At 44.5% G+C, this 22500-nt stretch overlaps 1 protein-coding gene across 1 annotated transcript in view; it reads left to right on the top strand.

The window, feature by feature from the left end:
- The first annotated feature begins 10584 nt into the window (after positions 1-10584).
- Positions 10585-22500, top strand: part of LOC309699279 (protein 4.1-like) — a 53387-nt gene continuing 41471 nt past the window's right edge. The window contains 2 exon segments of the mRNA XM_082522216.1: positions 10585-10753; positions 21754-22070. Of these exon segments, the coding sequence (XP_082378342.1) occupies positions 21762-22070 (309 nt within the window). The 5' untranslated portion in view covers positions 10585-10753; positions 21754-21761.

Below are 22500 nucleotides of genomic sequence, written 5' to 3'. Positions count from 1 at the left end.
GGGCAAACTATGGGACTTTGTGAATATGTGGAAGCCATATATGGATATTTTAGGGAGTGGAGGTGAAGGACGTTTATGAAAAAGAAGGAAAAGAAGAAGGGAAGGAGAATCTTGTTTATCCTAACTCCTTGCATTTTTGTATTACTGTAAGAAGTCATTTCTACATTTGTAGAAATTTGTCTACATGATGTAGACAGGTTTGATGTATGGATCGCTGTGTGAATGTGAGGATGTGCTAATATTTGTTTGTATTGTACAACAGAAAATTTCAATAAAAATATATGGAAAAAAACGGATTTGTTGTAATTACGTTTATGATTTAAATGTCTCTCACTGATCTTATTCACGTCTCCTCTGAAGCTTCTGTGGAGGAGACGTTCGTTGCTATAACTGTTGATACACTGATTCTGGGTACAGTTATTACCATGGCTACACAGTCCTTGTCTCGTTCAGGAGTATGGTGGGAAATGTTGTAAATCCCTCTGAGGCCCATTTGGTATGTGTGACATTGAGCTGGATAGACTTCATTTGCTTATATAATTAATCATTTTTAGGTGTTTGTGAAGGACACGCACTATTTCCCAATAATCCTCGTCATCGTCTCTTTAAAGTTAAAATAAACAAATAATGATGTTTACAGTTTAACAACAAACCTTTAACCTTCTGAGTGCTATTAGAAAGTTAACAATCAAACTGCAAGAGTTTTTCAAACGGCCGTTTTATGCCAGCAGACAGTCATTTTTTAAATTGTTCATAATGAGTCTGTTATTGGTGGATACAGAGATGTTATGTCTGTGAAGGTTCTCAGTCATCCAGGTCATGTAGTCTGAGGAGCTTGGAAAGAAAAGCGTCTGGACTTCTTTAAGTTTCTTGAAGACGTTTCATCTAAGAAGCTTCTTCAGTTCTAAGAGCAACTGGTGGAGACTCCCCAAGGCTACGTCCACACTAACACGTTTTCATTTGAAAACGCATCGTTTTCTCTCCGTGGCCTCCCGTCCACACTGAGACGGCGTTTTCGGTCAAGGAAAACACAGCGTTTTGAAAACGCTCTCCAAAGCAGAGACATTAGAAAACGCCACTTGCACGTTGCAGTGCGGACAGAGAACCTGGAGCTTTTTCGAAAACGATGACACATTTGAGTCATGTGATGCAGTCATGTGACCAATTAAACAAAGATAGTGGAGGGCATTATACAGCTGTTGTTGTGTTTGACAGCCCTGTTAAAGATTAATCAGTCTGCACGGGCTCCAGAGAGCTTTTCTTCAAATTCTTTAATTCTCACTCACTTTTGCAACTTTGTACTTTTGTGTTACTCGCAGCAACAACTCCACCTCATTGTGAGTCCATTTAAAAAACTCGCTGCTTTTCCTCCACATTTTGCCGACGTTTCAAAGAGCCGGAAAGTAACTAAGCGGCAGACAAAAATGAGGCAGGTCGAATCTTCTTGCGCTTCACGCATGTGCAGGACTGGAACGGAAGCACTTTTAGCCATTTCGATGTGGACGCACAACTCTGTGAAAACGACTGAAAACGCTAGTGTGGACGCAGAGCATTTTCAGGCGAAAACGCCGTTTTCAAATTTAACCATGTGAGTGTAGACGTAGCCTAAGAGGGTCATGGACCTCCTATTGATCCTCTACCTAATCACACAATCAGGAACAGGAGCAGAAAATGTTCCCTCTAAGCCTGACGGGAAAAAGAGGTACACACACATCCTGTCCTCTTCCTCCAGCCATAAGAAACATCGACTCTCTTCCCGTATTTAAGTCACAGCTAAAAACACATTTTATCTGCTGTCAAGTTCTGTTTTGCAATTTGAACTTATTTTATGTATTTTATGACTATTGCTCCTTTTATTCATTTTTATTCTTTTGTAAGGTGACCTTGGGTTTTTGAAAGGCGCCCTCAAATAAAAGGTATTATTATTATTGCACTTATGCCCACCACACACTCAGACACAAACTGGTTCATCACAAACACAAACTGAACAACACAGCTGTGCAGTGCAGCGAGGAGCGCTCAGACCTCTACACTGGAGACACCACTTCATAAACACATGTAAAGGTCAAAGGTCACTCTCTCAGGATGGCAGTGTTCACATTTTGTACAGAGAAGACAGATGGTTTGAAAGAGGAGTGAAAGAAACATCCATGTCCACTGTGAACGGCCATCTTTGAAAAGAGGCGGGGCTTACCACACCAACTGTCTGCCATCTAAAATCTGGACGCCTTAACGTCCACGCACATCCTGCGTCATCTGACCTCATTAAGTCACATGATAGGGTGTGGCTAGGTTTCACAATGAGCTCACCCGAAACCTTGGCTGATTAGATAGAGGATCAATAGGGGGTCCACGACCCTCTCAAGCTGGGCTACACTGTGCGATTTTTTCAGTCGCGTTATTCAGCTCCTGCTCAAACTGCACGATTGACTCGCAGAGGTTAGAAGTTCATAGGTCACGATGCAGGTCTCACACTATACGGCCTGATGCTCTGATGCGACCTGAGTCACTCTGTGGTAAAACCGCAAAGGATTCTGGGAACTTGTGGCAAGAGGTACTAGCGCACGCAGGCTTTCAATCGAACTCAGTTACACAGCGATAAAAAGAAACACAGAAAATGCCAAGAAGCTGTTGTATTATTAACTGCAATAGGCGGTCGCATGACAGCCACGGGAAGCTGACGGGTAAAGAGATCGTTTTTTTTATCGGATTACGTCGTTGAAGAGAAATTTTTTAAGCCATGTTTCCGAAGTAAGATGGCCTGGCCTGTAAATGGCCTGTATTTATATAGCGCTTTACTAGTCCCTAAGGACCCCAAAGCGCTTTACATATTCAGTCATTCACCCATTCACGCACACATTCACACACTGGTGATGGCAGCTACATTGTAGCCACAGCCACCCTGGGGCGCACTGACAGAGGCGAGGCTGCCGGACACTGGCGCCACCGGGCCCTCTGACCACCACCAGTAGAGCCGACGGATGGTCTGGATATACCAAATATAACGTCTCAGAACACTCCAGCTCACATGTTAGTCTGCTCCAAGCATTCCTACAAAGGTCAGAGTTTTGTAGTAGTTAATACGTCATTTTTCTTAACATAATTGGTGATATAGGTTACAAGCAAGTCTGGCGCTGAACAGAAATTGTGGTGCTATGCTCCTTTATTTATTGTGCATAAATAGTGAATTGTCCTGACACAATATTGCGTTTCGCTTCTGTTATTATGGTACATTGACAAAAACATGTACTTTTATTCACAGGATAAAACAGTTGTTTTGTATCACTAATTGTCCAGTACGATTACAGCATACAATATTATTGTCACTGCTACATTTCTGTGATGCTACCAGAAATTATTTCCACTGCTAATTAATTACCGTTGAGCTCAAAGGTTATATTAATAAACTGTTAACGAATATGTATTTATGACGACGATTTGTGAGACTGGTAAGCTTACCTCTGTTCGTACGATGGTCTTTGTTCTACACGGTGCATTTCAAGGTCCTGCACCCATCTGTCGGTAAACTGTACCTGGGCTTGTTGCAGTGACCGGAAGTTACTAAACTTCATGAGTGTATGCACTCACTCCAAGAACCGTATGATTATAAATCTGAGCGTGGTGACAGTTGGGCAGCACGCTAACGTCTTTTGTCCCTCTGTGTGCTCGTAAGGGTCTGACCCTTTCACTCCTTTGATTTTTCCTCGTATCTTTTCTTCGTCTTTTCGTCGAGTCTGTCTTTGTACGGACCGGCATTGTTCTCCTTTTGTTTTGTACATTCCTTTTTTGTGCGGCAAAGAAAAAAACAAGAAGGTATTGGAACCGGAGAATGAACGTTTTGCGGTGCTGCAAATGCTTGCATTTGATGCGGTACTTGGATTGTTTTGCCACGAGTTCCCGGCATGCAATGTGCGAAAATCACGTGATTGCTAAACAAGGGGGCGGGTGCATCCGGCCTCCTCGGCTGTAATTGGTCCAGCCCAGAATCGATCATGACCAATTGGCCAATCCAACACCTTTCATTATTTATACCCTTCCTAAAAAAAAAAAAAAAAAAAATCCATCGGCCCATAAAAACTAAAAATCAACCGGTATGCCCGATGGCCAGTCCAGCTATGTCCATCGCTTGTGTCCAGGTCACACGCTGCACTGCTGCTTCGTCTTTTCACTTTCATTTCTGTGTCTGCGCAGTGTGAGAGGCTGCGGTGACAGCCTCACGACGGCTGACAGGATTTCAAACCAGGTTTGATTTTCTTACGACCAAGCGATTGATGATCGGGAGCTGGTCGTGAGGTGTTAATCGCTTCTCGTTACCCCACGTATACTACACGATGCACGACGCACGATGAAGGCGAAACTGATCACCAAAACGGTCGCACGACTGAAAAATGCTCAAAATGAGCCAAAATGAGCCAAAATTCGCGTGTAAGCCCAGCATAAGGGACATCTCCCAGTAGGTCTTAAAATCTGGGACTCTCCACCAAGGGTGAAGAAACGCAGTAAATAGTAGTCTGTCCTCTGGTGTTGTACCTGTGAATCTTAAACATGCAGTGATTCAGCCTCTACTTAAGAAACCTGCTCTTAATCCTGATACTATTGCAAATTACAGGCCTATTTCCTACTTTACCCCCAAAATTCTTGAAAAGGTGGTTTACAAGCAATAAATGTCCTTTATAGAAGAACACGATACTTTAGAAGTTTTCCGGGTTTTAAAGCTTTACATAGTACCTAATCTGCCGTTTTAAGAGTTTTTAATTATGTGTTTTTACCAACTGACTCAGGTGTGTTATTATCGTGCTGTTAGATTTAACTGCTGTCTTTGATACAGCGGATCATAACATTTTAATTTCCCGTTTAGAGCAGTTGGTGGGTGTTAGCAGTGCCGCTCTGCAGCGGTTCAGATCCTGTTTGGCAGAGCGGATTTCTCTGTGAAACTCGGGGAGTTTGCATCCTCTGCTGCTTCTCTGCACTGTGGGGTCCCACAGGGTTCGGTTTTAGGCCCGCTTCTTTACTCCCTACATCTTCAACACCTTGGCTTTATTTTCAGGAAACATGGGATTTCTTTCCACTGTTGTTTCCCACTTATAAAGATAAATGGCTTCTCAGTAGACCCTCTGCGTAGATGCCTTGATGAAATAAGGGCCTGGATGGCTTTGAACTTTTTACATTTTAATGAGCAGAAAACAGAAGTGATGGTTCTTGGTGGCTCTTCTGAGGCCACTACTATAGATCTTGGTTCGCTGGCACAGTATGTTGAACCAGTCATCACTGATCTGGGAGTTAAAATGGAGGCAGATCTTAAACTTGAAAGCCAGGTCTGTTGTAAGATCTCGCTTTTTTCATTTGAGGCAATTAGTCAAAATAAAGCCTATCTTATCGAAACAGCATTTTGAGACAGTAATCCATGCCTTTGTTACATCTAGGCTGGATTATTGTAACGCGCTTTATTGTGGGGTTAGTGATGCGTCCATTAGGCGTCTGCAGGTTGTGCAAAATGCTGCAGCTCGTCTTTTAAGTGGAACAAAACAGTCTGAGCACATTACCCCATTTTTAATTTCACTCCTGTACATTTTAGGATTGTTTTTAAAATTCTCTTGTTTTTAATTCCCTTAATGGCTGACGCTTCACCTCAGCAGACAGTCTGGCTTAGCACCTGCTCCTGTGTGGAAGGGGGTTGGAGGATGCAAGTGAAGGAGGAGGGGGTTGCAACGGTGGCCTTTTGTAAAGTGATGGGGGAAGGAGCGTCTGTGTGAATGCGAGAACAGATCTGATTGTAAAGAGCGCCGATGTGAGGAGCAGTGTGGTGAACAGACCAGCGCTCAGACAAAAGCACATGAGTTGGCTTAGATATGGCAATTATAACCACGGTGCTGTATCTATGGGGGCGTGTCTCGCAGCTTACTTGGTACGCTCTTCCTTTGTGCCGACTCAGGCGGCATGTTTGTCCTTTCACTGAAATACATTTTAAAGACATGTTTCATTTTAAGAACTTTCAGAAGAAGCACAAAGAGCTGACTGTAAACCGGCACCACCAATAAATCTGAACTAAAATGAAGTGAAATGGCCTTTAATGACTTATAGGACATGGCAGGGCTGTGGTCTCTGGCTCCGCTACAGTGAGCCAGGTGGAGGGAATTAGGCTGACCAACTCTCTCCGGCGAAGGGAGGCGTGTGAGAGCACAGCTGCAAGCTGCCCTGGGAAACACGAGGTGCCGAACAGGAAGCTCGGTGGTCGAGGTGGCGAGGAGGAGGCATCGTGTGTGTGCAAAATCTGTACAATAAAGACAATTTAACTGTGAACGCTGTGTGGGTCTGTGGTGTTCACAGAACAATCATCAAGAAATACAATAATATTCCACATTTAAGCTTAAAATGTCCCGTGTGTAAAAACACATACAGTGGGGCAAAAAAGTATTTAGTCAGCCACCGATTGTGCAAGTTCCCCCACCTAAAATGATGACAGAGGTCAGTAATTTGCACCAGAGGTACACTTCAACTGTGAGAGACAGAATGTGAAAAAAAAATCCATGAATCCACATGGTAGGATTTGTAAAGAATTTATTGGTAAATCAGGGTGGAAAATAAGTATTTGGTCAATAACAAAAATACAACTCAATACTTTGTAACATAACCTTTGTTGGCAATAACAGAGGTCAAACGTTTACTATAGGTCTTTACCAGGTTTGCACACACAGTAGCTGGTATTTTGGCCCATTCCTCCATGCAGATCTTCTCGAGAGCAGTGATGTTTTGGGGCTGTCGCCGAGCAACACGGACTTTCAACTCCCGCCACAGATTTTCTATGGGGTTGAGGTCTGGAGACTGGCTAGGCCACTCCAGGACTTTCAAATGCTTCTTACGGAGCCACTCCTTTGTTGCCCGGGCGGTGTGTTTTGGATCATTGTCATGTTGGAAGACCTCGTTTCATCTTCAAAGTTCTCACTGATGGAAGGAGGTTTTGGCTCAAAATCTCACGATACATGGCCCCATTCATTCTGTCCTTAACACGGATCAGTCGTCCTGTCCCCTTGGCAGAAAAACAGCCCCATAGCATGATGTTTCCACCCCCATGCTTCACAGTAGGTATGGTGTTCTTGGGATGCAACTCAGTATTCTTCTTCCTCCAAACACGACGAGTTGAGTTTATACCAAAAAGTTCTACTTTGGTTTCATCTGACCACATGACATTCTCCCAATCCTCTGCTGTATCATCCATGTGCTCTCTGGCAAACTTCAGACGGGCCTGGACATGCACTGGCTTCAGCAGCGGAACACGTCTGGCACTGCGGGATTTGATTCCCTGCCGTTGTAGTGTGTTACTGATGGTGACCTTTGTTACTTTGGTCCCAGCTCTCTGCAGGTCATTCACCAGGTCCCCCCGTGTGGTTCTGGGATCTTTGCTCACCGTTCTCATGATCATTTTGACCCCACGGGATGAGATCTTGCGTGGAGCCCCAGATCGAGGGAGATTATCAGTGGTCTTGTATGTCTTCCATTTTCTGATGATTGCTCCCACAGTTGATTTTTTCACACCAAGCTGCTTGCCTATTGTAGATTCACTCTTCCCAGTCTGGTGCAGGTCTACAATACTTTTCCTGGTGTCCTTCGAAAGCTCTTTGGTCTTGGCCATGGCGGAGTTTGGAGTCTGACTGTTTGAGGCTGTGGACAGGTGTCTTTTATACAGATGATGAGTTCAAACAGGTGCCATTCATACAGGTAACGAGTGGGGGACAGAAAAGCTTCTTACAGAAGACGTTACAGGTCTGTGAGAGCCAGAGATTTTCCTTGTTTGAGGTGACCAAATACTTATTTTCCACCCTGATTTACCAATAAATTCTTTACAAATCCTACCATGTGGATTCATGGATTTTTTTTTCACATTCTGTCTCTCACAGTTGAAGTGTACCTCTGGTGCAAATTACTGACCTCTGTCATCATTTTAGGTGGGGGAACTTGCACAATCAGTGGCTGACTAAATACTTTTTTGCCCCACTGTATGTGTAAACAGACACTATCACTGCATACCAAAAACATCAGATTCCTTTGAAAGCATTGTTCATGTAGCTCGTTCCTAGCATTTTCCTTTATACAGAGAGATATTTGAAGGATTTTGGAAAAGTTAAAGCTTTCCTCCACATGTAAAATACATTTTTACCTGATCTAGTCTGACTGATGCTGACTGATAACTGCTGCTGTCTGTTTGCTGTAGTGGTGTGCGGATCGACACTGAAATATCGATTCTTCTGATACCAGTAATTTATGTTCTAGAATCCATCCATCCATTCGCTTCTGCTTATCCTTTTCAGGGTCGCGGGGGGCGCTGGAGCCTATCCCAGCTGTCATAGGGCGAGAGGCGGGGTACACCCTGGACAGGTCGCCAGTCTGTCGCAGGGCTAACACACAGGGACAGACAACCATTCACACTCACATTCACACCTAGTGGCAATTTGGATTATCCAATTAACCTATCCCCACAAACTGCATGTCTTTGGACGGTGGGAGGAAGCCGGAGTACCCGGAGGGAACCCACGCAAACACGGGGAGAACATGCAAACTCCACACAGAAAGACCCCGGCCTGATGGTGGAATTGAACTCAGGACCTTCTTGCTGTGCAGCAACAGTGCTAACCACCGTGCCACCGTGCTGTTCTAGAATCGATTCTCATATTAAAATATCGATGTGTTAGTACTCTGGAGTAAATTTGTAGTTTTTCATTAACAGGAACACAGTGGAAAGAAACTATATCATTCGCATTGTCTAAATTGGAAGGAACTACTTCCTCTTCTGCCTTTCATAGTCATGTGTGAAACAGGGCTGTATAACTGTGTCACAGCCCCTGGTGTGCGCACTCGCAACAATGGCTGAGTGTAATTGGAGTCATGTGGGGACGTATTTTACCTCCACAAACAGCCAAGACGTGGTTTGCGATACATGTGGCAAGAAAGTGAGATGTTGTGGTAACACCGCTGACCTCGTCAAACACCTCAGAGTAAATCATATCACAGAATATGACGAGCGTATGTTGAGGCGAACTGAAGAGGAGGAGAGGGACAGGTGGAGGACAGGGGCAGGTGGAGGACAGGGACAGGTGCTGCTAGGGCGAGACAGACGTCTCTCACGGAGTCCTTTAGTGCAGCAGGCAGGCTACGTGTTCAAATAGCACAACTTCAGGTTTTTATTTCTATATGATAATTCTGCATCATTAAGCAATGAGAACAAGTAGTCTGATGTCCTGTAATCATTATGAAGCTATATTATTATTACAATTAAATAATGCAATTCTATGTTGTATTATGAAACTCAATGAAACATTACGTTTTTGTACAGAGTATCCAGGGTGGTATCAGGTCAGTATCGCCGATACCACCCTGGATTTTACTTGGTATCGGATCAGAAAGGGAATCAGTGGAATCGCACATCACTAGTTTGTAGCTGCCGTACAAACATGCGTGTCAGAGGTCTCTGGTTCCTGGCGTCGTGCAGCGCACCAATAATTCTGCTTTGTGGAGAAAGTGTGAATAAGCATGTTTGCGCTCTTCCTCAGAGGATCTAAAAGCTCATCCACGAGCTCCTCTGGCTGCTCGGATCACAGGATCTTGTTTCACATGAGATCGTGTGATTGTTGGCCTGTTACGGCCTGTTATATAACAGCGAGTGTCCAGATACCTGTGAGATCTTTCTGCTTGCCACACGAGCTGTCCGATGCAGGCTGCTTTCAAATTTCATCAGAAAGAGAAAATCAACCTTGTACATCATTTCAGCTCATTTCTAGCTGCTGCTGTTTCCAGTGGCTCACTGATGATGGATGCACTGATTTCATGGCGGGGACCCTTGGTTACTGATGGTGGAGCTCTGCCAGGAGCAGCAGCTTCCTGAGCTCTGATTGGTGAACGCTGCTGTCTGCTCTGCTAGCATTGGCTACTTCTACATATACACTGGTCTCATTACATTCAAAACTCCACCCTTCTGTAGAAGGAAGGGGGTGGCAGAGGGTGTAAAGTGGGCCGTGTTGTTCCTCATTGTTGTCTTACAGGCTGGCTTTCTCTTTAGCTACTTTGTTGTTTCTAAGCTGCAGTGGTATTGTTTCTGCATTTACTTGGATGTAGCTCAGGAGGTCGAGCAGGACATCTACAAGCCTGCATGCCAGATATCCTTAGCAGCATACTCATACCAAGTTGCTCTCTGAAGCAGGATATAGAACAGAATGCCTTTTACTGTCACCATACACACAGTGAGATACAGAGCAGCTCCCACTCAGCGCAGACATATGAACAGTATTTTAAGTGTACAAATATACAAATCAGGAGAAATAAATAAATAGTGTTATATGTTTACAGTGTGGTTTACTGCACAGTGCTCATATGAATGTGTGAGTGTTGTATAAAGTGCCATATAAGTATGCCCAGAGAATGCAGCAGGTCCTAGAACTGACTGCATATATTAAGGCTGTTGAGTACTGCTGTATGTGGACAGGGTAGGGTCTGCCTTACGATGAGGCGGCTGTTGTGATCGGGCGCTGACATGACAACGAAGCGGTCCTTACATGCACCTCTAGCCTGCACGTACCGCTGTCTGTCAGACAACGCTCAGGGCAAAGTGCCATCTGGCGCCTGGTACCCAAACACTTTGTTAAAGCCGCTTGATAACGCTGATGAATGAGCGCTCTCTCTAACTGATGCCTGTGAGGACGAGTGCACGCTGACACCGCTTTCAAACAGGACCTGTTCTTTTCGGATGCTCTGAGGTGAGCGGGTGAGTGATCCTCGGCATCACACGAGCTGCTCACGCACACATCCAGCGCCATTTGCAGACAGGTACACCTACCGCCCCTTTTATTGTCCCACGCTCAGCGCCGGGCTGTAGTGTTGACTGAGTCACGGCAGCAAAATGCAGGAAAACGGGTCAGAAAAACAGCGTTAGTGGAGTTTGGATGATTTCTGCATGGTAGAAGGTCGTGTCTGATGATACGGCGATGATGTAACAGCATGAGCGGATGCACTACTTCTTTATCCGTGACCACCGCAATCCGCGCATTCGTGTTACACAACCAGCGCACCAAGAGATGCTTCCGTTTCGTGCTTTCATACATTATGAGCATGAACAGCACCGCGCTCTGGTACCCAGGCCTGCAGCGCTCACAGCAGAGCGCATCATCATCATCATCATCATCATGAGGACTGGACTCTTTGATTATTGTCCGGTGAGACGGAGAAAAGTTCTTCACTTCAGTTCAAGCGCCGCAGAAGAAAGCAACGAGGTGTGGATGCTCTCGGTGGTTTTATAGCGCTGCTGTCTGCTACATGCTGCCACGTTCATTGTTGTCACAGCACATCAGACACATCTCACTGCTACTTCATATTCATTCAGTGTTCCAAGTCAGACACTAAAACAAGGCAAAGAACACGATACACGTCTGCAGACTGTTTCTCAAGGTTGTGGTGATTTTATAGTATCTCTCTGCAGTTTTGGTGCGTTATTAGGCCTTCAAAAATTTCACTGTCAAGGAAGCAAAGTGTGACTGTTGAACCTGTTCAACTGCTCATTATCACAAATATCTAACTCAGCTGTTCAATGTGGAGACACGTCAAAGTTCAAACAGCGTCAGTATCGTGGTGCCAGCAGTAACTCAAATAACACTCGTAATAACCACAAAGCTTCAAACCGTGACAGCAGCAGAGGCACAAGGTGCTGATCTGAGACCAGCGAGCGAGCTCACAAAGCTGGACGAGCACAGGAACATATTTCATTCTGTGACCAGCAGTGTTGGTCAAGTTACTTGAAAAAAGTAATTAGTTACTAATTACTGATTACATCTCCAAAAAGTAATCCTGTTACATTACTGATTAAGTAATTAGTTACTTAGTTGTTTTTCAAAAACATGAGTTACAACCTGAATATGTAATAAAGCAACAGTGTTAGCTTTCAGCCGTGTTCGACTGTTTCTACATAATCCATCATATGAAACTGAATCCAATGAAAAAGTATTTTTTAAACTTGTTTTATTAGTTTTCATCTTTTTAACTTTATGCATCAAGCAAATATTAAATTATTTGCAACATTCTCTGACTGGAAGAAACGTGTTTAACATGGAAACCTATCGTCTGCATGTTCCAGCAGATAAAATCATGTTTTGTGTTTACACGCTTTCAAATAGATGCGAGTAAAACACAGCAGAAAATAAATAGAATCAAAGACTCAGCAGCTCTTAAATCTATTGCCACCTGTTTATCAGGAGTGGGGCGGGTGGAGGTTTGCCCACAGCGGTCATGTCAGTGGGGGGTCCGGGGGTTTCTCTGTGAATGTCACGTTGCCGTGGCGGCGCGCTCGCTGCTCGCTCAGATTTGAAGTTTCATTTTTTCGCTGCAGAAAGAAGTTTCCTTCCCACACAGAGTGAACAGCAGACGCTGATGTTTGTGTCACTTTTAACAGATTCAAACTCACAGTAATCTGATTACTTCCGCAACGCTGCACGGTCGTACTCTCTCCATCACTCCATGTTATCCACGTCTGTTGCTGCCACGGACGTCACACGCTCGTACGTCATTGTCATGAGACACTCTCACAAACAAAATCACAGTTTAGTAACGCTGTACCGCAGCGTGCTTACGGGAATGTAACTGTAATGTAACTACTTTTTCTGCAATAGTAATCCCTTACTTTACCCGTTACTTGAAAAAAGTAATCTGGTTACAGTAACGTGCTACTCATGACAAACACATCGAATGTGTCCACCTAACCGTAGGGAGGTTCTTCTTCTGACCTGCTCACTTTCAAACTCCTTGCTCTGCACCTCGAGCACTTGACATCTTGTCTCTCCAGGATTTTTGTTTATTTATTCGTTAATGAAAGTTTTGCTACATTTCATCATCGTTTCTTTTCCTTCGATTATTAGTGTTTATTTAGTTATTGTCTTGCTTTCATCAGAAAGAAAGGTCATTGATAAAAACGATTGTTAACTGAACGATGGTCTCTACCTGCCCAGCCCTCAGATGCTCAGAGCTGTGTGTTGTTTCTATGCTGACTGCCTCCATCGTTGTCACTGATGCCTGCTGATTCGGTGTGACCTCATACTGCCCTCTCTTCACACAGATGCTGTGCATGGATTCACGTGTTTTTGTGTTTCAGAACTTGTTTTTCCTTCGCTGGATAACGATGAATCCTTGCCACAGATTCATCTGGGTCAGGTCGAATTCCATGTTTTTTTCTCTCCCCAAACACGGTGGCACTGTGTAGATCATGAGTGTGTGAGGAGGGAGGCTCATGCAGTAGTTACTGATTAACATCAGCATCCTCTGTGCTCCACATCTGCACACTGCAGCCTTTAATCCCACCCAGATTATTTTAAAGCCGCTTTTAGCGCTTAAGCTCAATTTTAGCGCTCTGACACAGGCTACCGTGCAGTCAGAAATACAGATACACTTAAGTACGTTTTACTCTTTGCTGATGTTTCCGGTGAACCAGGCCTTCCTTTCAGCCTAAACCTTAGCACCTCTTTTAAACTGCTTGGTCTGTCTTGTCATATCACTTCATGTCACTGACCTAATTTGAACCTAGAAATCCACCTAATGATATGGATGTGTCACTGTGATTGTTGGTACTGGGCCACTATGTGCCCAAACACAGGCCTCATGCCTTAAAATCTGTGTCTATATCTGTACTTTCAGACAAAATCAAAGACACCATTATATAGTTTGACTGTGCACTATATAAAGCATTTCTACCACTTCTTGGCTCTGATCTCACTATACTCTGACTTATTTAACCCCTCCTCCACTTGCCCTTCGAACCGCCGTGGTGGCCAGCGTCGAAAATGCCATCGGTCGGTGAAGAGGGACCTTCGAGGAACGTTGAATCCAAGATCGAACATGGCAGCTAGTCGATGAACGACGAAGAGCGAAAATCGCCCGGGATCAGACGGCATGAAATAAACAACAGCAAGCCGCAGAGGAGTGGTACCGACGCCCCGATTGGCAGGTGAAGCGAAGCTGTCGAAGGGATAAACGCAAATGGGTCGAGCGGAAAGCTGCTGATCGGAACGATACGAGAACGCTATTCCAGATCGTGCGCGATCTTACCGTCACCTTGACAGCAGACCTCTCCTCACGCAGAAAGACCACGATAAGCGCTGGGTAGCGCACTTCAAAGATCTCCTGAATCAACCTGCCCCAGATATGCCTTTGTTGGATGATGACTTAGCCAAAAATGATGAACTCGTTGTGGACACTGGTGCCTTCACTTCTGACGAGACCAAGGCGGTGATCAAGTCTCTCAAGGGTGGAAAGACAGCCGGCGCTCTACAGCACAGCGACTGCGGGCTGTGACGAGCATTAGACATGGAGCCCGAGCAGGTTATTGTGACATAATGTCAGTAATACTGTGTCTGTCTTTCCACACCTCAAACAGAGAAGACAGAGAAGTGTCTTATAACCATTATAATGGTGCCAACTGGTGCTAACTGGGCCTTCTGAAAATTGTAAATGTAAAAAGTAAGTGTGCTTTAAAACACATGTCGATTATATTTCAGCAGCAGTCACTTTTATATCGTTGCTCTTTTAGAAAGCCAAATATGTCTCATGTCACAAATGTATCTCTTTGTTATCCTTGTAACTTTCATTTATACGGATTCAGTATTATTCTAGTTAGTTGATGGTGTTCGGCGTTTTATGCTTGAAGCATAAACTGTACATAAAAGATGGCCACCGTGATGTCACCCATTGTTTAGCGAGGTGTGAGGTGCTGAGCCGAGTGTTACACTGTTGCTATCCTGTTGTGTTGCCACGTGTGAGCAGCATGTTCCTGAGAAACTCTGGGCCAGTGCTTCCCGGTTAAAGGGTCACCTTACAACGCATCATCTTTTTTCATTTATATTCTTTTTGTTTTTAGACCATATTTTTCTAAATGAACATCATTTTATGTTCAATATTCTAAATCGTGGAGTCTTTTTTTCCAGGCCTACACCGTATTCATTTGTCCCGTACTTGACTAACTCGCCTTTAAACTGAGCTGAGTTGCCTAATTTCGGTTAATAACTCTTTGGGGATCACCTTGTTATGTTTTGTTTGTCAAACTGGGTTATCTTTGGCATTTTTCATAGAACCACAGAAATGAGAAAAGGTCTGTGCGGTTTTTTTGCTGCTGGTAACATAGAGCCTAAAGATACAGTTTAAGATGTGTTGTTTGCTGAGTTATGTGTTAGACACATCACAGGTTCATCCTTTGAGTTCGGTGTGTTTTTTATGTTTGACTGATTCATAGGTCAACAAAACAAAACACTATTGTCCTGGCGACGGTGATATGTTCAGGGACTGGACTGAAAATGAGTTAAAAATGTAGCCAATGGCCAAAGAAACACCGAAAGGCTTTCATTAAGAACAACGGCTCAACTCTGCTGAAACCTCTTCCTTACTTCCTGATGTGCTCAGTGTGTTTGGCAACATCATTTCACACACAGCAGCACAAATTAAATCTGCATACTTTTTCTTTATCGCACCAAACCGACCATGTGAACTGTAAAATACAGCGTTTAGCTCTCATCACGGTCGTCAGTGTACCTGGAGCTGTGGCACTCTGTCCTGTCAGCACTCGTGCAGCTACGCCCGTGTCCACTCAGCACTGTGGGCTGCCAGCAGCTTCTGGAACTTCATGTGCTAGTCGTGTTGGCTCTCCACCTTTAATCTATGAGCATACCTTAAAATAGTATCAGAGACCGTAAGCGTATCCAAACACTGAGGCTGTATAGCAACTGGAGATTCAGTGCATTCAAAAATGTGTTTTTGTCTTTTTGCAATGGTTGCAGTTGTAATTTTTTTGTATATGTTTTCACATCATGTCAATAATGTCAGTTTTCAATTATACATGAGAATCAGTACAGTCGTTGTGAGAATATATAGTTAGAATAGTTTTAAATGCTACTGCATTTGGATAAATAAAACTGGAATGAGTCAGTCAGCTGGGAAATAATACTACACATCAAAGAGTTTTAATGCTTAATGCATGTTTCCTGCTTTGTCATTGAGCCAGTCATGTCACCGCCAGTGCCAGAAGGTCAGCTGCAAGGTCATCAACTGAAGCCCTAAATCTGTCCTGGCTCAGGCCAGAGCCTGTTTGGCCTCTGATTCAACCAATCAGCCAGTACCACCCCCTTAAATGCTGATTGGTCAGCTTGTTTATGCGTGAATGTGTGACTGGTTCACCTGTAATTCTTTTTTTTTATCGAAACACACACTGTTTGGTATTTTGTGATGACCCCGATGCAGGCCACAAGCCGAAACCCGTTGGTCAGCTAACAAAGTTGTTCCCTGGTGCTTTAAGTGTCACTGGAGTCTTCACACCACCACATCAACTGGAGGTCGCCATCCATGGATGTTTTGCCCCCTATCCCAGTACATCTCCCAGTGGGGGGCAGTGGCACACCGGGGATGTCTCTGTGGCACCCCCAGCAGCTGCCTTTACTGTGGTGTTGCCTGCTAACTGACATCCTTCCACCAGAGCCAAAGCCAAAAGCTTGCTTTCTCAGCCTCCTCTCCTAATGCCTTCATGGCTTTCTGCAGGTTTGGGCCGGTCACTCATGAAGTAGCTGGACAGCTGCTTTGCCCACTATGTCCTGACACCCAGCCTCCACAGGGTAAATCCTGGCTTTGCTGTCAGGTGCCTGGCCTCTGCCAGTTCGGTCGTCTCTATCTGCGGAGAGTTGTTGTTATATCTCTTGGGAAGAGGAGCTTCTCCTTGAGGTTCACCAAATATCTGCCAGTCTTTACCAGCTGACATCATGCTAAAGCTAAAGCTCATGCTCGGCCCGTATTTATTGATTTTTCTTCAGCTTTTAATTCTATCCAGCCACATCTTTTAGTCGATAAACTTCTTAACCAGTTTAAACTTGATTTTAATCTCGTTGGTTGGATTTTAGACTTTTTAACTGACAGATCTCAGTGTGTGAGAGTAAACGGCTGTTTCTCCAAATTCATTTATTTATATAGCACCAAATCACAACAACAGTCGCCTCAAGGCGCTTTGTATTGTACAGTAGATCCTACAATAATAGATAGATAGCTGACTCTGAAGTATGCCATCACACTACACATCTTGAGGACTTCCTGACTTCCTTGCCACCCGAAGCATCCCTGGGACAGTGCCATCTTTTCTCCTTTTCATTGTTGCGTCCTTTTGTTATGAAAACATGCAGACTTGCCATGCTGTCCTGCCTACAGGACGCCAGCTGCCATAGTAAGCACTACTAAACAGGCAGGGCTATGGAAGGGAGTTGTAGGCAGCACTTATGAGAAACCTGAGCTTATTGTCTGGCATCCTTCAGATCTCTGCTCATCTGAGGCACCTGTTAAAAGTGGTGTCCCATCATGTCCAGGAGCCCTGGCACCTCTTACCTTTATAAAGAAGCATTCCTTCTCCACCCTGGGGACTTCATCCACCACCGTGGTCTCCTTCTGTTTCTTGCTGACTTGGAACTGTTGCGGTGCTTTAATCTTATTAATTTACCATTTTCTCTTCTGGTCAGAATGTCAAGTCATTGAATGATCTAGTTTATGACCCAATAGCAGTAAAACACAGTACAGAGATGATAATGCACGAACAACGTTGTTCATCCATGGATGTAAATATATTTTCTCCAGTTGCCCGCTGAACCCTGGTCACTAACTTTTGACTTTTTTACATAAAGATTCTGGTTAGTTACTTAGGTGGGTTAGCTTCCAGTGTCTTGGAAGTGTTGGTCCTGGTATTAAGCCAGAAAAGGATTCTCACCATCAACTTTATGTGCCTGTAGGTGTTACAACCTGTCTGTCCTGATTTTAACTGACAAATTGAAATAGTAGAGACTAATATTCCTGTTATGGCAGCAGGGGCTAGTGCATGAAAATGGACCCAAATACAGACAGAGGCAAACTGGTAGGTTTTATTTACAAAGACACAAGAGTAACACTTAAGCACCGGAAACATGAAATGAGAATCTAACAGGAGTCTGAAGCAGTCACGGCTCGTGGGTCGGGGATAGAGGTCACTGAAACGGAGGGAGAGAAATGCTGAGTGAGGTAATAAGGCAACTGAATGGCTTTCTAGTGTCTCACTGGCTTGCAGGTGTAGCGTGACATGATGGGGAAATGGAATGGTCTGCCATGAGAATTTGGCGGCGTGAACCCGGTCCAGAATTGTGGAACGGGCTGCTGCAAGTAAATAGCGCCGATTCACGAGACCAATACCCAGATCAGGGTCAATCTCCAGTACCGGCGAATGGCGACCTCCACATCCCAGGCAATGAACCCAATCTTGCTTGTAGCGGGGAGAATGGTTGGGACCTCAGAGCGATTGTGTCGGTGGCGAACTGGCGTGATAATGCATTGGCTTTGATGCTCCGTGAGCGTGGACGGTAGGAAATAAAAAAGTTAAACCTGGCAAAGACAGTGACCCACGTGCCTGCCGTGCACTCAGTCTCTTAGCTGTCCTCAGGTAAGTTAGGTTTTTATGATCCATCCAGATAGCAAACGGCTGCTTGGCTGCCTCCAACAGATGCCGCCATTCTTTCAGAGCGAGCTTTACTACTAACACCTCCCTGTCACCCACATCATAGTTCTCCTCGAGATGACGTGAGAAAAGCCACATGGTGTTCCTCAAGAGTCTTGGAAAATATCTGAATGTCATCTAGGGTAAACAAACACGAACCTGTCCACAAAATCCCTGAGAACATACCAAAGCTTGAAAGATGGCTGGGGGTTGGTTAGCCCAATCGGCATCACCGGGTATTCAAAGTGGTGTACTGAATGCGGTTTTCCATTCATCTCTTTGTCGGATGCACTGCGGAGGTCGAGTTCGGTAAAAATAGCAGCTCCGTGAAGAGTGTCAAACATGGAGTTCATCAAAGGCAGTGGATACTTGTCTTTGATTGTGATGTCAGGCCCTGGTAATCTATGCACGGGCGGTTCTGTCATTTTTCTCCACAAAAAGAAACCCAACTGGGAAGCCCATCCATTTTTCCATGGCCGCTCGTTTGGGTCCGGACACATTGCAGAGAAGTCTGGTGGAGAGCGAAGCTCCAAGGAATAGTTCAATTGTGCAATCGTACGGTCTGTGAGGTAGGAATGAAAGGGCCGTGGTTTTACTAAAAACTTCTTGAAGGTAGCTGTGAGGTGGCTGTAGCTCAGGAGGTGGAGCAGGTTATCTGCTGGAGGAAGGTTGGTGGTTTGTTCCCTGCCTCCACCAGTCTGCACCATTAGTCTGCTAATTCCAGTTAGTATGTCTAGTAGTTTATGTATTCCAAAGTGAAAAATCATGAATAGAAACAAAAGACTGAATGCATCTGTAAAAATAAAGCAGTAACGGGTTTGTGGATCTCAGGTTCCAGTTGAACTTGCAACCTGTTGAGTGGGGCAACAGACAGAGCCCCGAGTAAATAATGTAAACAAAAGATGCAGTTTGTATCTAAAGTTTGTCTAATCGCATGAGGTTAGCAGTGCTAAAGTATCAATGAAAGCAGCAATGCCTGTGGAAAGTCTGAAGAGGCCGAGGACCTGCATGCAGCAAGTGTTTGAATTCACACACTGATCACTCATGTAAAAACAATCTAGTTTTCTGTTTCATAATAAATTATATGTTCAGTTGATTCAATGGCTTTTCATCTCTTAATAATGATCAGAGGTTCCCAAAGTGTGGGGCCCGCCCCCTGGGGGGGGGGGGGGCGCAGAGCCATTGCAGGGGTATGAAAAAAAACAAAAACAAAACGCTTGGACACTGCTAGCATCATGGACAGGTTTTTGACGGGGCGCCCACGCAAACGCAAAGCAGGAGATGAAGCATCGCTGAATATGTTTCCAAACCAACTTCATTCCAAGCCAAAGACTAGAAAATATGGTGAAGCAAATCCTCCCTTTGGCTTCACCTGCACAAGTGCCGACGTAGGTCTCTGCGACAGAATTAGTTTCCCTGCGTCGGGAGCAGCGCTGGGCTCTCAAACTCACGGACAAACAGGATCCCACAGCTGTTTATGTTTTTGAACCCATTTTGCACAGAGGGGCATTTTTTGAAAACTGTGTTGACAGCAATGTTGAACATTATTACTCAGGAAAAAACAACTACATGTAAAATAATCAGCCTTTGTAAATGGAGGGACAGTAACTGTGTGTAAAACCTGCAGACAGTCAGATTAACAGTATTTGTCTCCATTCTGCTATTCGTCTCATGTAAACAATAACGTGGCCACAGCGTGACGTGGAAAAAGGCGCATACCTTTGACGTTGCGTGACGAACTCTGTATTCCAGTATTTTAAAAAAACCTCAGTTTTCGGTGATTCGAAACGCCGGTTACATGTGGACGAAAGGTCCAAACACACAGAAACAGCTCTGTGTGTGGACGCAGCGTAAAAGAGTTAGTAGCTTATTTTATTACTACCTGTAATTTATTGCTGTTTACTTGTATTTGCTTAATTGTTTACTAAATGTTTGAGGTGTGAAATAAACTGCAATGGAGTTTGAAAACAAAATATGGGTGTGTGTGGTTGGAGGATGTGTTTGTGCGCGGGGGGGGGTGCTACAGCAGCAACATTTCTGACTGTTGTGCTTCATCAGCTGATGGTCATGCAGCCACCCACCTGGTGTAATTCCCATAGGACCACATTAATCCCAAACCGAGCTGGGGATGGGATCACTGTGACAAGCAGACAGGAAAACGACTGTTCTGCCAGAAGAGTGACACGTCCAGCAGTCACCACGAGTTTTATGTTGCCATTAGCATCATCTGAAAGTGAGAGTGTAGCTTTCACCCCTTTAGCAATAGTGGTGAAAAACTGACACTGCAGCCCAGTGTGGCATCTTAAATGAAGATAACGTGATGTAACGCTTGTAATAGTCAGGTCAGATGTTTTTGTTGTCTCTCTGTGATCGGGGTTCATTTTACATGCTTTCTAAAAGCCAAAACACAACCTCTATTTTTTAGCCACTGAGCAGTTTTGTAATACTCATTGAATAAATTCCCAGTTAATTCAGCATCCTGGTAACCATCCCACAGACATTGTCATTGTACAGGAACTTTGATAACTGCTGCATTTATTACTTCCAGGCTGGACGACTGTAATTCATTATTATCAGGAAGTCCTAAAAACTCCCTGAAAAGCCTTCAGCTGATCCAAAATGCTGCAGCAAGAGTCCTGACAGGGACTAGAAAGAGAGAGCAGATTTCTCCTGTTTTGGCTTCCTGTTAAATCCAGAATTCAAAATCCTGCTCCTCACATACAAGGTCTTAAATAATCAGGCCCCATCTTATCTTAATGACCTTGTAGTACCATATCACCCTATTAGAGCACTTCGCTCTCGCTCTGCAGGCCTACTTGTTGTTCCTAGAGTATTTAAAGTAGAATGGGAGGCAGAGCCTTCAGTTTTCAGGCCCCTCTTCTGTGGAACCAGCTTCCAGTTTGGATTCAGGAGACAGACACTATCTCTACTTTCAAGATTAGGCTTCAAACTTTCCTTTTTGCTAAAGCAATATAAACCACCTTAAGGCTGCTAACAACTGAATTGACATTAGTGTATTTGTATTTGCTGGGTTTTGATCCGTTCTGTTGCAGAAAAGTTTGAAAGGTTTGATCTCTGAGAAAACATTTCTCTTATCAGTCTGATTGTGAATTGGTAACGCTGTTATGATGGACTGATGCATGATGGTAAAGTATCCGTTTTTTAAGCTCCACAAAGCCAATCTGCCTGAACCATGAACCTGTCTGATTTCATTTCTATTTTCTGATCTACCTCCACAGCTGTTGACATGACAACAGACGAGGCAGAAAGTCACCAGAAAAAGCCGAGGCAGCAGGAGGAAGCTGGCCAGGGCGCCAGACCTCCCACTCCAGAGGACGACCAGCTCCGACCTCAAAACCACAACCCTGCTGGCCGCGGTCTCACACGCCTCTTTTCCTCCCTCCTGAAAAGGCGTTCACAGTGTGAGAGCGAGGGTGGAGAAAAGGAGGACAAGGAGGAAGAAGCTAAAGCACCCATCGCTGACCCCGAACCTGAACTAAAAACAGAGGGCGAGGTCGCCCTTGACCAGCACTCAGTAAGCAGCGCTGAGGCTCAGGTCAGCCTGTGTTGGTGACTGTGTTACAGACTTAGGTCTTACCTGTGATATGTAAGGAAATGTGTCATGGATCGAGTTGCAAAGTATTTCTTATAGGATGCGTCAACTTTTACATTACTGAGCAAATCATTTTCCAAACCTGAGACTCTTGACTGTAGACGGTGCATGAAGCCTCCTCCCTGCTCAGGCTACAAGAGAAACATTACAAAGGTGGTGTTGGGCTCCTTCAGGTGTAGCCTGGATCACCTTTATAAAGTCTGATTACGCTGTGACTTATTTAAGATCCTCCGTGTGCTACATGTTCACATAGTTTACACTGTGACACCTCAGATGTGTGGATGATCTCACAGTTTTTGCTGAGCTGTAATGCTTGACATGCACATCTCCATCAAAACTGCACCATAGCACGATGTGCATCCTCTTCATAACT

Source organism: Aulonocara stuartgranti (genome assembly GCF_965226115.1).
Source record: "Aulonocara stuartgranti genome assembly, chromosome: 22".
In the NCBI taxonomy this organism is placed as follows: Eukaryota; Metazoa; Chordata; class Actinopteri; order Cichliformes; family Cichlidae; genus Aulonocara; species Aulonocara stuartgranti.
The sequence above is the reverse complement of the archived record's forward strand: the minus strand, read 5'-3'. Positions and strand labels throughout refer to the sequence as shown.